Below are 17,500 nucleotides of genomic sequence, written 5' to 3'. Positions count from 1 at the left end.
GTCTTTAATATGATGATGATGATGTCACTCATCTTCAAGTCCACTTGAACGTGGGAACATCAGAGCTTTTCTCATCCTGAACATTTGATCCGTCTAGAAATGATGGCGATAAAAAATGGTCTGTTTTAGGATCCAGGCCATGTTTTTATGTCCTTGAACCTTGCAATAGTGACATCATCAACATCAACAATACTACTTCTTAGACAGGAAGTGCGTACTTATATCAAATATGTTTTTTTGTGTGTGTCAGATATTCCATCAACAGACGCACCGACATGGACCGTGTGTTCGATGTCCACGCCACCAACGGCTCTGTGTTTCTGCTCAAAGAGTTGGACCGCGAGGAGAACGCTTGGCACAACATTTCTGTCATCGCCTCCGAGTTCAGTGAGTGCAAAACAATATTTTATTTATTTTATTCATTTTTTGAATACTCTTTACTTGTGCAAACCTCATATTGTTCTAAATACTACGAATCATATTGTTGCTACACAATAATTGCAACTGCAAATAATTTGGTACGACTATAAAGTAAATGTGTATTCACAATAATGTAAATATTAACACGTTTAAAATGATCAAATATAAGTGTAAATATATTTGTAAAATTTGACAGTAAATATGTATGTATAGTATAAATATTAACACATTTTAAATGATAAAATATGACGATTAATATATCTAAAATTAGAAAGTAAATCTGTACAATATAAATATGAACACATTTAAAATGATAAAATATAACTTTAATATATATATTTGTCAAATTAAAAGTAAATGTGTTTATACAATAATGTAAATGTTAACAAATGATCAAATATAAGTGTAAATATATTTGTAAAATTAGAAAGTAAATGTGTATATGTAATATAAATATTAACATTTTAAATGATAAAATATGACAGTAAATATATCTGTAAAAATAGAAAGTAAATATGTATATACAATATAAATATTAACACATTTAAAATGATAAAATATAACTAATATATATTGGTAAAATTAAAAGTTAATTTGGTTACACAATAATGTAAATATTAACACATTTAAAATGATCAAATATAAGTGTAAATATATTTGTAAAATTTGAAAGTTAATATGTATGTATAGTATAAATAACACATTTTAAACGATAAAATATGACGAAAAATATATCTAAAATTAGAAAGTAAATGTTTATATACAACATAAATATGAACACATTTGAAATGATAAAATATTACTTTAATATACATATTTCTAAAATAAAATGTGAATGTGTTTATACAATAATGTAAATGTTAACAAATGAAAAATGATCAACTATAACTGTTAATGAATTTGTAAAATTAAAAGTAAATGTATATATATAATATAAATATTAACACATTTCAAATGATAAAATATGACGGTAAATATATCCGTAAAAATAGAAAGTAAATATATGTATATACAATATAAATATCAACACATTTAAAATAATAAAATATAACTAATATATATTGGCAAAATTAAAAGTTAATTTGGTTACACAATAATGTAAATATTAACACATTTAAAATGATCAAATACAAGTGTAAATATATTCTTAAAATTTGACAGTAAATATGTATGTATAGTATAAATATTAACACATTTTAAATGATAAAATATAATATATATATTTGTAAAATTAAAAGTAAATGTGTTTACACAATAATGTAAATATTAACAAATGATCAAATATAAGTGTAAATATATTTGTAAAATAAAAAAGTAAATGTGTATATATAATATAAATATTAACACATTTTAATTGATAAAATATGACAATAAATATATCTGTAAAAATAGAAAGTAAATTTAGATTTAAAACTTCAAAATATAACTATAATATATATTGGTGAAATTAAAAGTAAATGTGTTTTCACAATAATGTAAATGTTAACAATGTAAAATGATCAATTACAACTGTAAATATATTTGTAAAATTAAAAGTAAATGTGTATATATAATATAAATATCAACACATTTTAAATGATAAAATATGACGATAAATATATATGTAAAAATAGAAAGTATATATATATATATATATATATATGTACAATATAAATATTAACACATTTAAAATGATAAAATATAACTATAATATATATTGGTAAAATTAAAAGTAAATGTGTTTACACAATAATTTAAATTTCAGCAAATGTAAAATGATCAAATATAAGTGTAAATATAATTTGTAAAATGACAAAGTAAATGTGTATATATAATCTGAATATTAACACATTTTAAATGATAAAATATAACTATAAATATATGTGTATAATTACAAAGTAAATGTGTATATATAATATAAATATTAACACATTTTAAATGATAAAATATGACAATAAATATATCTGTAAAAATAGAAAGTAAATATGTATATACAATTTAAATATTAACAGATTTAAAACTTCAAAATATAACTATAATATATATTGGTGAAATTAAAAGTAAATGTGTTTTCACAATAATGTAAATGTTAACAAATGTAAAATGATCAATTACAACTGTAAATATATTTGTAAAATTAAAAGTAAATGTGTATATATAATATAAATATCAACACATTTTAAATGATAAAATATGACGATAAATATATATGTAAAAATAGAAAGTATATATATATATATATATGTACAATATAAATATTAACACATTTAAAATGATAAAATATAACTATAATATATATTGGTAAAATTAAAATTAAATGTGTTTACACAATAATTTAAATTTCAGCAAATGTAAAATGATCAAATATAAGTGTAAATATAATTTGTAAAATGACAAAGTAAATGTGTATATATAATCTGAATATTAACACATTTTAAATGATAAAATATAACTATAAATATATGTGTATAATTACAAAGTAAATGTGTTTATACAATAATGTAAATATTAACAAATGTAAAAAGATCAAATATAACTGTAAATAAATTGGTCAAATTAGAACGTAAATGTGTTTATGCAATACAATATTAACATAATTTAAATGATAAAATATAACTATAATATATTTATGAAATTAAAAGTAAATGTGTTTACACAATAATGTAAATGTTAACAATGTAAAATGATCAATTATAACTACATATATTTGTAAAATTAAAAGTAAATGTGTATATATAATATAAATATTAACACATTTTAAATGATAAAATATGACGATAAATATATCTGTAAAAATAGAAAGTAAAATATATATATACAATATAAATATTAACACATTTAAAATTATAAAATATAACTATAATATATATTGGTAAAATTAAAAGTAAATGTGTTTACACAATAATTTAAATGTTAACAAATGTAAAATGATCAAATATAAGTGTAAATATAATTTGTAAAATGACAAAGTAAATGTGTATATATAATCTGAATATTATAAATAAGTGTATAATTACAAAGTAAATGTGTTTATACAATAATGTAAATATTAACAAATGTAAAATGATCAAATATAACTGTAAATAAATTGTTCAAATTAGAATGTAAATGTGTTTATGCAATACAATATTAACATATTTTGAATTATAAAACATAATTATAAATATATTTAAAAAATAGAAAAAATTCAAAGTAAATTAACACATTTAAAATAATAAAATTATGAGTTTAAAATTCAAATATCTTGTCTTTGTAGGGCATTCAACTGAATATGGGTTGAGAAGGATTTGCAAATCATTGTATTCTGTTTATATTTACATCTAACACATATGGAAAGTAAACCACCATGTGTATATATTAGAGTTGAGTATAGTTAGCAGTTGTATTTACAGGCGGTCGTGGCTCAGAGAGTAAAGTACATTTTCTTACCTGCAAAGAGGATTTCTTGTGAATGAATCTTTCACATAAATACACATAATGGATTTTCGGTGACATTTCAGGGCCATTCCATGATTTGTATCGACGCTACACAAAAAAATTATAGAAAAGCACACGTGGTCTTTTACATTCGCTGTAAATAACGGTCTTGATCCTTCCCACATCATATCTGTGGAATGATATGATGTGGGAAGGAAACCAAACAAAAGACGTTTGCAGTTTAGCATTGAATAAAAGTTCAGAGCAGCAAGAACACATTCTTTGGACAAAACATCAGCAATGTTGTGACTAAAACTGTTCAAGTTCATCATTTATGTACTTGGCTCTACTTACACGTCAGACATTGTTGTGTGGTGATGAAAGCACGGCATCAAAATGTCACTGCATCGCTAACTTGATAGCGACTGAAACTCTTAGCGTTAGTTTAAAAAGTCACTTACATGGCATTAGGTTGTCGTGACAACGCCTTGCTGGGGAAGAAGATGGAGTGCAACCTGTGCAGCGCTCCTCAACTCCGTGCCCAAGAGCATTAGGGGCAGTGCTCCGTGCGTGAATGGATGAATCAAACACACATGCAGCAATTAAAATCAGCTGTTAAGACAAAAGACAAGTTACCACGTATGATGTTTCCATTCTCTCTCTTTTGTCTCCACACTGTGTCTGCTTGTAAGTACTCTGTGTGTGTGTGTGTGTGTTGCATAACATGCCCCCCTGCTCATATCGCCATCAATGTCACATGTCCAGGAAAGAAACTCACTTTTTCTGTAGCAGTATAGTACCGGTTTTAATTCATTAGTACCGCTGTACATTTTTAGTAGCGATAAACCCAACAACCCTACTTTGAATGTAGTATAAAATGTATAAAAGTTAAAGAACCAATGATTGTCACTAAGGATGTCCGATAATATCGATAAATGCTTTAAAAAAATCTAATATTGGAAATTATCAGTATCTGTTTCATAATTATCAGTATCTGTTTCAAAAAGTAAAAATTTGTCTTTTTAAAGAGCGCCAATAAACCTTAAAGGCACAGCACAGTCACATAATATTTATGGCTTTTCCCACACACACAAGTGAATGCAAGGCATACTTGGTCAACAGCCATACAGGTCACACTGAGGGTGGCCGTATAAACAACTATAACATTGTTACAAATATGCGCCACACTGTGAACCCACACCAAACGAGAATGACAAACACATTTCGGGAGAACATCCGCACCGTAACACAACAGAACCAATACCCAAAACTCTTCCGGGATGCTACAATATACTAAAAACACCGCCCACCTCAACCACCTCATGCTCTCCCAGGTAGAGCGTGTCCCAAATTCCAAGCTGCTCTTTTGAGACATGTAAAAAAAAAAAATTATACACTTTGTGACTTCAATAATAAATATGGCAGTGGCATTTTGGCATTTTTTTTCCATAACTTGAGTTGATTTATTTTGAAAAACCTTGTTACATTGTTTAATGCATCCAGCGGGGCATCACAACAAAATTAGGCATAATAATGTGTTAATTCCACCACTGTGTATATCGATATCGGTTGATATTGGTATCGGTAATTAAGAGTTGGACAATATCGGAAAAAAAAAAAGCCATTATCGGACATCTCTAATCGTCACACAAATTACTCTCAGCATTTGACCCATTCCCACGTTCACCTGAGGAGAGCAGTGAGCAGCAGCAGTGCCACGCCCGGGAATCATTTTTGGTGATTTAACCCCCAATTCCAACCCTTAATGCTGAGTGCCAAGCAGGGAGGTAATGGGTCCCCTTTTTATAGTCTTTGGTATGACTCGGCCGGGATTTGAACTCACGATCCACCAATCACAGGGCGGACACTCTAACCAGTAGTCCACTGAGCTGGTTAACTTATTGGATGTGCATTTTTTAGCTTATCTGACCAATAAATTGGGGGTTAAATCATCAAATGATTCCCAAGCGTGGCCACCACTGCTGCTCACTACTCCCCTCACCCCCGAGGGTCAAATGCAGGGGACGCATTTCACCACACTTTGTGTGTGTGTGTGTGTGTGTGTGTGTGTGTGTGTGTGACTATCGTCGGGATTGTTGGGACTTTTAACTAATGTGTTTTAGTCGACTCATATTTTTACCCTGACGGCGTTTTTGTCTCCCCCAGACAACCACAACCAGAACAGCCACGTGCTCGTCCACATCCGAGTGACGGACGTCAACGACAACGCACCAACCTTCGCCACCAACTACGAGACGTTCGTGTGTGAGAACGCCAAAGCCAATCAGGTGGGTGCAGACGCACATGCTAAGCGAACTACATTGTTATGATGAAATAATAATAATAATAATAATAATGAATTACACTTGTTAAAATCTCAAAGTGCTACAAAGTATTAAAAAATTGAAAGTTAAAATATATAATAAAAAAAAATTAAAATATAAATTTAAAAATTACACACACTAGATCAGGGGTCCACAAACTACGAATCGCCAGCGTCCATAATCCGACTCGCGGGAAGTCCCAAGTTAAAATATTAAATTTTTAATTTTAGTTTTGTATTATTTTCTACCGCTTGTTACTCTCGGTGTCATATAATAAATATAGTCGAGGTTACTGTGGTTTATCCATTATACATTGCTCAATACCAGGGTAGAACGGAATATATATTAGGTCAGGAAAAAAACACAGAGGCTATTTCATCCCTACAAGCCTGTTTTGCAGGTTTCCCTGCTCTTCGGGGTCTTTTATTATATACAGTATGTTAATATAAAATCCCCTGTTTCGCAGGTTTCCTTGCTCTTCAGGGGATTTTGTTATATATGCATCCATTTTCTACCACTTACCCTTTTCGGGGTCGCGGGGGGTGCTGGAGCCTGTGTTATTATAAAATCCCCTGAAGAGCAGGGAAACAAGCGAAACAGGCTTGTAGGGATGAAATAGCCTCTGTGTTATTTTGTTTTTCCTGACCTGTGTGTGTATATATATATATATATATATATATATATATATATACATATATAGATATATATATATATATATATATATATATATATATATATATATATGTACATATATATATATATATATATATATATATATATATATATATACACACACACACACACACACACACACGTAAATATAGTCGAGGTTACTGTGGTTTATCCATTATACATTGCTCAATACCGGGGTAGAACGGAATATACGTTAGGTCAGGAAAAAACACATAGGCTATTTCATCCCTATAAGCCTGTTTTGCAGGTTTCCCTGCTCTTCGGGGTCTTTTATTATATACAGTATGTTAATATAAAATCCCCTGTTTCGCAGGTTTCCTTGCTCTTCAGGGGATTTTGTTATATATGCATCCATTTTCTACCACTTACCCCTTTCGGGGTCAGGGGGTGGGGGGGGATGCTGGAGCCTGTGTTATCATAAAATCCCCTGAAGAGCAGGGAAACCTGCGAAACAGGCTTGTAGGGATGAAATAGCCTCTGTGTTTTTTCCTGACCTAACGTATATTCCGTTCTACCCCGGTATTGATAAAACAGAAACATAGATAAAGATAGAAATAAAAGCATGAAAAAGCACTGGATAAAAAATGTAGTTCTATGCGTGTAGGCCCACATCTAGTTCCGCCCTTTTGGTTCCCTCCCACTTCCAACAGAAGAGTCGCAATTGCAAAATACAGACCAATAAAGTGAGTTTGTTGTTACCTCTTCTTGGTCTTTCCAGAGGATCCAAACGGTGAGCGCCACTGACCCGGACGAGCCTCTCGGAGGACATCGCTTCTTCTTCAGTCTGGCCCAGGAGAATGCCGGCAAGGCCAACTTCTCCGTCCGCGACAACCGAGGTAGCGTCCACCGTTCGTGCGGCCAAGAGTTCAGCGCCAATCTTCTTTTTTTTGGGGGGGATGTTTCAGACAACACGGCGTGGATCCTGACGCGGAGGAACAGCTACAGCAGCCTCCTGAAGAGCGTCTACCACGTGCCGGTGGTCATCTCGGACAGCGGCATGCCCGCACGCAGCAGCACCAACACGCTCACCGTCAGGGTGTGCACGTGCGACCGCGAGGGCAACATGAAGCTGTGCAACGCCGAGGCGCTGACGGCCAGGGCGGGGCTGAGCACGGGGGCGCTGGTGGCCATCTTGCTGTGTGTCATGATCCTGCTGAGTGAGTACACAACACTGTGGGGCGACACTTCCTGCATCTTACACGAAAACAATACAATCATCCAGCCCACAACCTCTTTGACGGACATGAAATAATACAAAGACCAGTCCAAAGAGTAAAACTACATCAAAATAAATACAAATAAATAAGGAAACATATCATTAAATACCACCAACATGAAATATTGCCCTTAAAATTAAAATAAACGCCAATACAATTAACAATGTAGGATTAAAAAAATGATTAAAATAATTGTATTAATTCATCATTAAATGATACAAATGTAATGAAAGATAAAAAAGACAAATGCCATTAAATACATATTTTTTTTTATTATTGCTCCTAAAATGAGAAAAAGGCCAATACAGAAAAGAAAAACACTAGAAATATAACATTTTAAAAATATAACATCATTAAAGGCCTACTGAAATGAGATTTTCTTATTTAAACGTGCAATACTTGATCATTTCGCGATATTGCCATATTTTTGCTGAAAGGATTTAGTAGAGAACATCGACGATAAAGTTCGCAAATTTTGGTCGCTAATAAAAAAGCCTTGCCTGTACCGGAAGTAGCAGACATAAGATATGCATGTGACGTCACGGGTTGTGGAGCTCCTCACATCCTCACATTGTTTACAATCATGGCCACTAGCAGCGAGAGCGATACGGACCGAGAAATCAACGATTTCCCCATTAATTTGAGCGAGGAAGAAAGATTTGTGGATGAGGAAAGTGAGAGTGAAGGACTAGAAAAAAATTAATAAAAAGACTATACAGTGGGAGCGATTCAGATGTTATAAGACAAATTTACTAGGATAATTCTGGAAAATCCCTTATCTGCTTATTGTGTTAGTAGTATTTTAGTGAGATTATATGGTCGTACCTGTACAACCTGAAGGTTGGCCCCGCACCTTTCTTCAGCACCAGTCGACGGGTTGTGGCGATGCCCATCTCTGCCCTTCGCGAGGGACCCTCTTCGAAACACGATCTTTCAAAATGATTGCTGCATAATACACTGTACTTTGTGTGTGGGATCCAATCCAACAGTGATCGCTTGACCGCTCTGTTCCATAGTAAAGCTTCACCGTCATCTTTCGGGAATGTAAACAATGAAACACCGGCTGTGTTTGTGTTGCTAAAGGCGGCCGCAATACACCGCTTACCACCTACAGCTTTCTTCTTTGACGTCTCCATTATTCATTGAACAAATTGCAAAAGATTCAGCAACACAGACGACTTATAGCTGGGAACGGTGCTGGAACAAAATGTCCTCTACAATTCGTGACTTCACGCGCACCTGGCGTCATACCGCGTCGTTTCAGCAGAATACTTCGGCGCGGAATTTTAAATTGTAATTTAGTAAACTAAAAAGGCCGTATTGGCATGTGTTGCAATGTTAATATTTCATCATTGATATATAAACTATCTGACTGCGTGGTCGGTAGTAGTGGGTTTCAGTAGGCCTTTAAATGATGTGAAAGGTCATGAAGTATAGAAAGACAAAGGCAACGAAATACAATATCATGTAATATTGCTCCTAAAATAAAATAAAAAATGCTAAATGTATGCAAAATGTGAATGGACACAAATAATGGACATTATTTAACGATGTAAACAGTCATGGAATATAGAAAAAGACAAATGCCATTAAATACCATAAAACATTTAATATTGCTCATAAAATAAAATAAATGCCTGTACTGAAAATAAATTTTTTAACAAATATATATATATGAATTTTTGCTCAAATAATTCAACCAAAATTATGACAAATGTCAGGGAATAAATAAGTTAGTCACAGTTTCAATATCATTTTTTTAGTATTTAATTGCACAGTTCTGTGAATGAACCAAACCGTTATAATTAATAAAATAATAGTCTTACATAATAAAGCAACAGAATTACTGCAATGTTTGTTGTATGACCATAAATATTTAAATCATCGAGATCAGTTTTCTTAACCATAGGGTCAACAAAAAATCTATTTCTGTTCGTATGTGCCGCAGTGGTACTCCGATGTAATACACTTTTTCACCACTTGTGGCAGTAATGACAATAACAAACAAGTGCAAAAAATATGACTAAATTGTTGACATTTTCATTCATTTAGTTTGTCTATTTATTTCAGCACAGTGTACTTGTATGTCCTGGTTTTATCAGTACCTTCCTTTGCAGTATATTTGATCAGTTTTTATTTTTCTAATCAGCCTGACCTAAGCCTTTATAATATTTGTAAAATTTCATGTCATTGGACAATGTGTATCCTGTTCAACTGTGAGTAGGTTACGTATTAGTGGTTAATACGATGTAGATAAGACTAGTAATTCACTGTTAATATTTGAGGCCAAAAAGGTTGAAAACAGCTATTCTAGATAGGGACTATTATCAAGAGAGTAAGTAAGAATGAACATACCTGTGGTCCCCTCCAAGGTTTCTCGTTGTCATCCCATAGGGTTGAGTTTTTTCTTGCCCTGATGTGGGATGTTGTGGCTTGTGCAGCCCTTTGAGACACTCGTGATTTAGAGCTATACAAGTAAACTTTGATTGATTGAAAACATAATTTAAAGCGAAAGTAAAACAGATAAAAATATATTTTATGTGGTAAATGAGTGTGTCTATGTTTGACCAGTCAGTGTTGCAGTTGTCACATCAACTAATCAATAAATAAAGGCTTGTTTGATATTACCGTATTTCCTTGAATTGCCGCTGGGGCGCTAATTAATTTAAAACCTCTTCTCACTCCGGCGTTTACCAAAGGCATGCGGTAAATTTAGGCCTGCGCTTATAAATTTGAGTGTGATGTAAGGATACCATCATTAGCACATTTAATAAAAAAAAACGTTATTGTGGTCTTACCTTTACTTATAAATGAAGTCCATGCGCAGCTCTTTCTGATCAAAAGCATCGATAACTTGTTTATAGAAGTCTTCCTTATCTTTCTTCAGTTTTAAAAGTCTCTCTGTCTCGATGGAGATCTTCCTTTATTACCTCCTGCTTTGACAGAAAGTCCAGTTTAGAAAACTGTTTTATTTTAGATATGTAATCCTCCATGTTAAAAGTGCAAGCAAGAGGAAAAAATAAACAATGGCTGCTCACTCTTGCTGCTTGTTGTCACTTCTTCTGCAGCCGAGTAGTCGCAAGAAGGATCACTAGCGCCCTCTACCACCAGGAGGCGGGAGTCATTTAATGACTCATATTTGACACACGCAGCTACGGTATATTAATAAAACATAGCTTTTTACTGTTCTTTTTAGCATATTCAATAGCTTGGACCTTAAATCCTCCTGAATAGCTCTTAATCTTCTTCCCTTTATGCATTTCAAATTATTTAAATCAGCCTCCTCCATTTTGAAAATGATGACGGGTGAAGTGTCACTCGTGATATGACGAGTTTGACCCGGCGGAAATTCTAGACATGCGCTAATAAAAATAATGTTTTGCTTGACCCGGCGGTAATGCTAAGCATGCGCTAATTATTTTACAAAATGAGTTTGACCCAGTAATTCAAGGCAGGCGCATACTATACAGCAGGGGTCACCAACGCGGTGCCCGCGGGCGCCAGGTAGCCCATAAGGACCAGATGAGTAGCCTGCTGGTCTGTTCTAAAAATAGCTCAATTAGCCGCACTTACCAGTGAGCTGCCTCTATTTTTAAAATTTTATTTATTTACCATCAAGCTGGTCTCGCTTTGCTCGACATTTTTAATTTTAAGAGAGACAAAACTCAAATAGAATTTGAAAATCCAAGAAAATATTTTAAAGACTTGGTCTTCACTTGTTTAAAAAAATTCATTGATTTTTTACTTTGCTTCTTATAACTTTCAGAAAGACAATTTTTGAGAAAAAAATACAACCTTAAAAATGGTTTTAGGATACATTCCTTCCTCTTCTTTCCTGACAATTTAAATCAATGTTCAAGTAATTTTTTTTTATTGTAAGAATAATAAATACATTTTAATTGAATTCTTCATTTTAGCTTTTTTTTTTCGACAAAGAATATTTGTGAAATATTTCTTCAAACTTATTATGATTAAAATTAAAAAAAAATATTTTGGCAAATCTAGAAAATCTGTAGAATCAAATTTAAATCTTATTTCAAAGTCTTTTGAATTTCTTTTAAAATTTTTGTTCTGGAAAAGCTAGAAGAAATATTGATTTGTCTTTGTTAGAAATATAGCTTGGTCCAATTTGTTGTATATTCTAACAAAGAGATTGGCTTTTAACCTATTTAAAACATGTCATCAAAATTCTAAAATGTATCTTAATCAGGAAAAATTACTAATGATGTTCCATAAATTCTTTTTTTATTTTTAAAAGATTCGAATTAGCTAGTTTTTCTATTCATTTTTTTCGGTTAAATTTTGAATTTTAAAGAGTCGAAATTGAAGATAAACTATGTTTCAAAATTTAATTTTCATTTTTTTCGTGTTTTCTCCTCTTTTAAACCGTTCAATTAAGTGTTTTTTTCATCATTTATTCTCTACAAAAAACCTTCTGTAAAAGGAAAAAAAATGTACGACGGAATGACAGACAGAAATACCAATTTTTTATATGTATATAGATTTATTCATTAAAGGTAAATTGAGCAAATTGGCTTTTTCTGGCAATTTATTTAAGTGTGTATCAAACTGGTAGCCCTTCGCATGAATCAGTACCCAAGAAGTAGCTCTTGGTTTCAAAAAGGTTGGTGACCGCCGCTATACCGTATACCCGGCGGCAATTCAAGGAAATACGGTATATATTAAACAATATCGCCCTGCGATGAGGTGGCAACTTGTCCAGGGTGTACCCCGCCTTCCGCCCGATTGTAGCTGAGATAGGCGCCAGCGCCCCCCGCGACCCCAAAAGGGAATAAGCGGTAGAAAATGGATGGATGGAATAAACAATATCAGTATTTATCTGCACTTCCGATGTATCGGCATGATCATTTGCCTTGTTCCTAAATCGTGATGTTAAGCGGTGGCTACGAGGACGGGAACACAATACGGCGGCGGCCGCGCTCCTGACTGTTTCCTGTTCCCCCGCAGTGATCGTGGTTTTGTTCGCCGCCCTGAGGAGGCAACGCAAGAAGGAGCCCCTGATCATCTCCAAAGAGGACGTACGGGACAACGTGGTCAGCTACAACGACGAGGGCGGCGGCGAGGAGGACACCCAGGCCTTCGACATCGGCACGCTGCGCAACCCCGAGGCCATCGAGGACGCCAAGCAGCGGCGGGACATCCTCCCCGAGGCCTACTACCCGCCGGCCAGGCGGCCCGCGCCCCCCCCGGCCCGGGACAACAACAACGGCGACGTGAGGGACTTCATCAACCAGAGGATCCAGGACAACGACGGCGACCCCACCGCTCCGCCGTACGACTCGCTGGCCACGTACGCCTACGAGGGCAGCGGCTCCGTGGCCGAGTCGCTCAGCTCGCTGGAGTCGGCCACCACCGAGGGGGAGCAGGACTACAACTACCTGAGCGAGTGGGGGCCGCGCTTTAAGAAACTGGCTGACATGTACGGCGCCGACGACAGCGACAGGGATTCCTAACGGGGGGCGACTTTCTGCGCCGGGGCGGACGCACGCACGAGATGGCGGATGGACACCCCGTGGGTAGGCGTCATGTGTCCCCGTCACGTGGTAGTTAGGGCAAAGGGACCTCTGTGTGGTGTTCGGCCACGCCCGCCGGAATATATCTAACTGTTTTTTCTTTTGTTTTTTTTTCCGTTGTTTTTATCGTGCCGCTGCAGCCTGTGACGGACACGGCGGCGCAGTTGTGTACTTGTTGTGCGACAAACATCACGCTGCGTATTGTGATCTTAGCTTGTGTGCGTTCATGATGAAAAAAAACACTGTACAGACATCTTCACCTCAACACTCACGGCGCCCCCTGGCTGTGCTCCAGGTAATCAGCGAGCTGGGAACGGACTTTAGTGAATTTGTTCAAAGAAAGTGTCTTTAAGAAGACAGAGGACATAATAGAACGCGACACCTCAAACATTTGCTGCCGAGGGTTTTTTTTTTTTTTGTTTTTTTTTTTGTTTTTTGCTGCGCATCTTTGTTTTTATTCACCCCCTCTAACGCAAACATGGTGGCGCTGTCCTGGTAGATGTTGGTTGTCAATGTGTAGACGCCGTGGGCCGTTGGTGACAAATGTGGAGTTCTGTGAGCGTAGGCAAATATATTAAAAAAAAAAAACAAACAAAACATGTTTGGGGGTTGTCTGACTGTCACGTTACTTCTGCTTTGTACAAGGTGACATTTTGTACGGAATATTTATATGACGCGATTAAATATCTTCAAACGTGTTTTCATGTGTCTACTTGACTTCACTCTGGGAGGACAACTAGTGACGTATGACAGTGACGTGCTGTCAGGGGAGGCAAGGGAGGCGACTGCCTCACCTGCCACCAGGTGGCTTAACCATGATATGTTCCAAAACGAAGTAATAAAATAAAACAAGTTTTAATATTTCTCTTTTGGTTTATGCTTTCTATGTGATTTTGGTGTAGTTCCTGTATATTTTAATAAATGTCATGGTCAAAATCGCGGAAATTCCATGTTTCCTGATCAAAACAATGCAGCAGATGAGAATTGAGGCAGACACAGGTGGTGCCTCCACGGCTACACACAGTGTCTGTTGGGCGTGTGCGTGCCAAGGGGCGCATGCTTGTTGCCACGTGGAAAAGGCAAGTCTTGAGGCAGCAAGAACCTCTGCCTCAAGGTAGGGGGCGTTACATTGTCAACTGGCAGTTCAATGCCTCAGCTGTAATCTGCCTCGCCACACTGGTAGAAGTGGGGGCACTCAAGCTAGCAGACACAGGTCTTTCCAGCGGAAGCCAGCCTTTTTTTCTTTAGCTGTATAACAAACATGGCATTTTTATTAGAGTAAGCCAGTGTTTGTGGGTGTTTTTTGTCAGATGCAATAATGTCTAATTTTTGGGAATGAAATTAAATGAGAATCAGCACCTCCAAGTCCATGGTTCTCTCCCGGAAAAGGGTGGAGTGCCATCTACGGGTTGGGGAGGAGACCCTGCCCCAAGTGGAGGAATTCAAGTACCTAGGAGTCTTGTTCACGAGTGAGGGAAGAGTGGATCGTGAGATCGACAGGCGGATCGGTGCAGCGTCTTCAGTAATGCGGACGTTGTACCGATCCGTTGTGGTGAAGAAGGAGCTGAGCCGGAAGGCAAAGCTCTCAATTTACCGGTCGATCTACGTTCCCATCCTCACCTATGGTCATGAACTTTGGGTCATGACCGAAAGGATAAGATCACGGGTACAAGCGGCCGAAATGAGTTTCCCTTAGAGATAGGGTGAGAAGCTCAAAGTAAAGCCGCTGCTCCTCCACATCGAGAGGAGCCAGATGAGGTGGTTCGGGCATCTGGTCAGGATGCCACCCGAACGCCTCCCTAGGGAGGTGTTTAGGGCACGTCCAGCTGGTAGGAGGCCACGGGGAAGACCCAGGACAAGTTGGGAAGACTATGTCTCCCGGCTGGCCTGGGAACGCCTTGGGATCCCCCGGGAAGAGCTAGACGAACTGGCTGGGGAGAGGGAAGTCTGGGCTTCCCTGCTTAGGCTGCTGCCCCCGCGACCCGACCTCCGATAAGCGGAAGAATAGGAATGGATAAAATTAAATTAAATGAATGTGTCTGCCAATATTGAGGATTATATACTGTATCCAAGATGAAATACTTCTCTAAACTGGACTTTAAGACAAAATGAATGCGATCATACAAAGTACGTTTTCATGGAGGATTGCTATTGCTGCTTCAGATACAAATACAGAAAGGTAAATTACACTCTCAATACTTGGTTTATTTTGTTAAAAGCAAATGGGACCAAAAAGTATTTAATAACAACTTTATCAAACACTTTTTGGACCCATTTATCACATACAGTGGGGCAAAAAAGTATTTAGTCAGCCACCGATTGTGCAAGTTCTCCCACTGAAAATGATGACAGAGGTCTGTCATTTTCATCATAGGTACACTTCAACTGTGAGAGACAGAATGTGAAAAAAAAATCCAGGAATTCACATTGTAGGAATTTTAAAGACTTTATTGTAAATGATGGTGGAAAATAAGTATTTGGTCAACCATTCAAAGCTCTCACTGATGGAAGGAGGTTTTGGCTCAAAATCTCACGATACATGGCCCCATTCATTCTTTCCTCAACACGGATCAATCGTACTGTCCCCTTAGCAGAAAAACAGCCCCAAAGCATGATGTTTCCACCCCCATGCTTCACAGTAGGTGTGGTGTTCTTGGGATGCAACTCAGTATTCTTCTTCCTCCAAACACGACGAGTTGAGTTTATACCAAAAAGTTCTATTTTGGTTTCATCTGACCACATGACATTCTCCCAATCCTCTGCTGTATCATCCATGTATCCATTTTGGTATGAACTCAACTCGTCGAATACTGAGTTGCATCCCAAGAACACCAGACCTACTGTGAAGCATGGGGGTGGAAACATCATGCTTTGGGGCTGTTTTTCTGCTAAGGGGACAGGACGATTGATCCGTGTTAAGGAAAGAATGAACAAGGCCATGTATCGTGAGATTTTGAGCCCAAACCTCCTTCCATCAGTGAGAGCTTTGAATGGTTGACCAAATACTTATTTTCCACCATCATTTACAAATAAATTCTTTAAAATTCCTACAATGTGAATTCCTGGATTTTTTTTTCACATCATGTCTCTCACAGTTGAAGTGTACCTATGATGAAAATGACAGACCTCTGTCATCATTTTAAGTGGGAGAACTTGCACAATCGGTGGCTGACTAAATACTTTTTCCCCCACTGTAATATCATTAAAATAACGGTTTTATGAAAGCGAATAACTCCCTTTTTTTCCCTGTAACTCTAATGTGCAACCTATATCAACAATGACTAGAGCTGCACATATGATTTTAAGTAAAAAAATAAAAAAAATCGCTGACGTATGACTTTATTTAGAATACTTTAAAAGGTGTGTTTTCAGCGTACGAGCAACATTGACGGCCTGGCCACTCACGGACACGAGGAGACGGCGTTCCGCCTCGTCATCACTTCCTGCCGTCGTCGTGCTCGTCGTCGTCGTCCTGTCGCTCGCGCTCGCGTCTCATCTCCTTCAGCTCCTGACGGTATTTGCGCTCGATGAAGCGCTTCTGATGAGCCATCTGTGGGAAGTTATCTGTGGGCGGGCAGGCAGAGAAAAGAGAAGGAGTCCGTTAGCAAGAACAAAAAAAAAGAAAAAAGATGGGAGGCGGTGCTAAGACGTCCTTCTTAATGAGGACGTAAAAGTTAATTAGATAAGCTTGTGTGGTTTCAGCAGACTGACCATGACGGCTGACAACATAATTACAAGACTACTTCATTACTTTTCATAACAATTAGAGACCGGCTTTTTTAGATGCTCCTCTATGACATGTAATACGCCATAAAGGCCCGCTATCATGCAAAGGGGACTTTTTAACAGAAATGTCCCTCACACTTGATCATGAACACCAAACATGAGGAAAAACTCACTTGTTTTGCTCCATCCT

General features: G+C 36.4%; 2 protein-coding genes and 1 long non-coding RNA gene across 5 annotated transcripts in view; 1 reads left to right on the top strand and 2 right to left on the bottom strand.

Moving 5' to 3' along the window:
• LOC133569294 (uncharacterized) overlaps positions 1-13,997 on the bottom strand; it is a 16,502-nt gene extending 2,505 nt beyond the window's left edge. Inside the window, exons 1-3 of one of the 2 annotated variants that reach the window (XR_009809788.1) lie at positions 7,533-13,997; positions 4,278-4,428; positions 3,829-3,924 (exon numbers count right to left, since the gene is read on the bottom strand). This is a non-coding gene — a long non-coding RNA (uncharacterized LOC133569294). The remainder of the gene's footprint in view (positions 1-3,828; positions 3,925-4,277; positions 4,429-7,532) is intronic. The other variant, XR_009809787.1, reaches the window with a different exon arrangement.
• LOC133569293 (cadherin-6-like) overlaps positions 1-14,523 on the top strand; it is a 134,957-nt gene extending 120,434 nt beyond the window's left edge. Inside the window, exons 8-12 of one of the 2 annotated variants that reach the window (XM_061921524.1) lie at positions 251-387; positions 5,983-6,104; positions 7,552-7,669; positions 7,739-7,990; positions 13,019-14,523. In XM_061921524.1, the coding sequence (XP_061777508.1) occupies positions 251-387; positions 5,983-6,104; positions 7,552-7,669; positions 7,739-7,990; positions 13,019-13,524 (1,135 nt within the window). In that variant the 3' untranslated portion in view covers positions 13,525-14,523. Of the gene's footprint in view, positions 1-250; positions 388-5,982; positions 6,105-7,551; positions 7,991-13,018 lie in introns of both variants that reach the window. The other variant, XM_061921523.1, reaches the window with a different exon arrangement.
• A 2,384-nt stretch (positions 14,524-16,907) lies between these two features.
• The window catches only part of drosha (drosha ribonuclease III), a 370,040-nt gene continuing 369,447 nt past the window's right edge, over positions 16,908-17,500 (bottom strand). The window contains exon 32 of the mRNA XM_061921522.1: positions 16,908-17,148. Within this exon, the coding sequence (XP_061777506.1) occupies positions 17,021-17,148 (128 nt within the window). The 3' untranslated portion in view covers positions 16,908-17,020. The remainder of the gene's footprint in view (positions 17,149-17,500) is intronic.

Source organism: Nerophis ophidion, linkage group LG15, assembly GCF_033978795.1.
Source record: "Nerophis ophidion isolate RoL-2023_Sa linkage group LG15, RoL_Noph_v1.0, whole genome shotgun sequence".
Lineage (NCBI taxonomy): Eukaryota > Metazoa > Chordata > Actinopteri > Syngnathiformes > Syngnathidae > Nerophis > Nerophis ophidion.
Note: the sequence above shows the minus strand (reverse complement) of the source record. Positions and strands in the feature narration are given on the sequence as shown.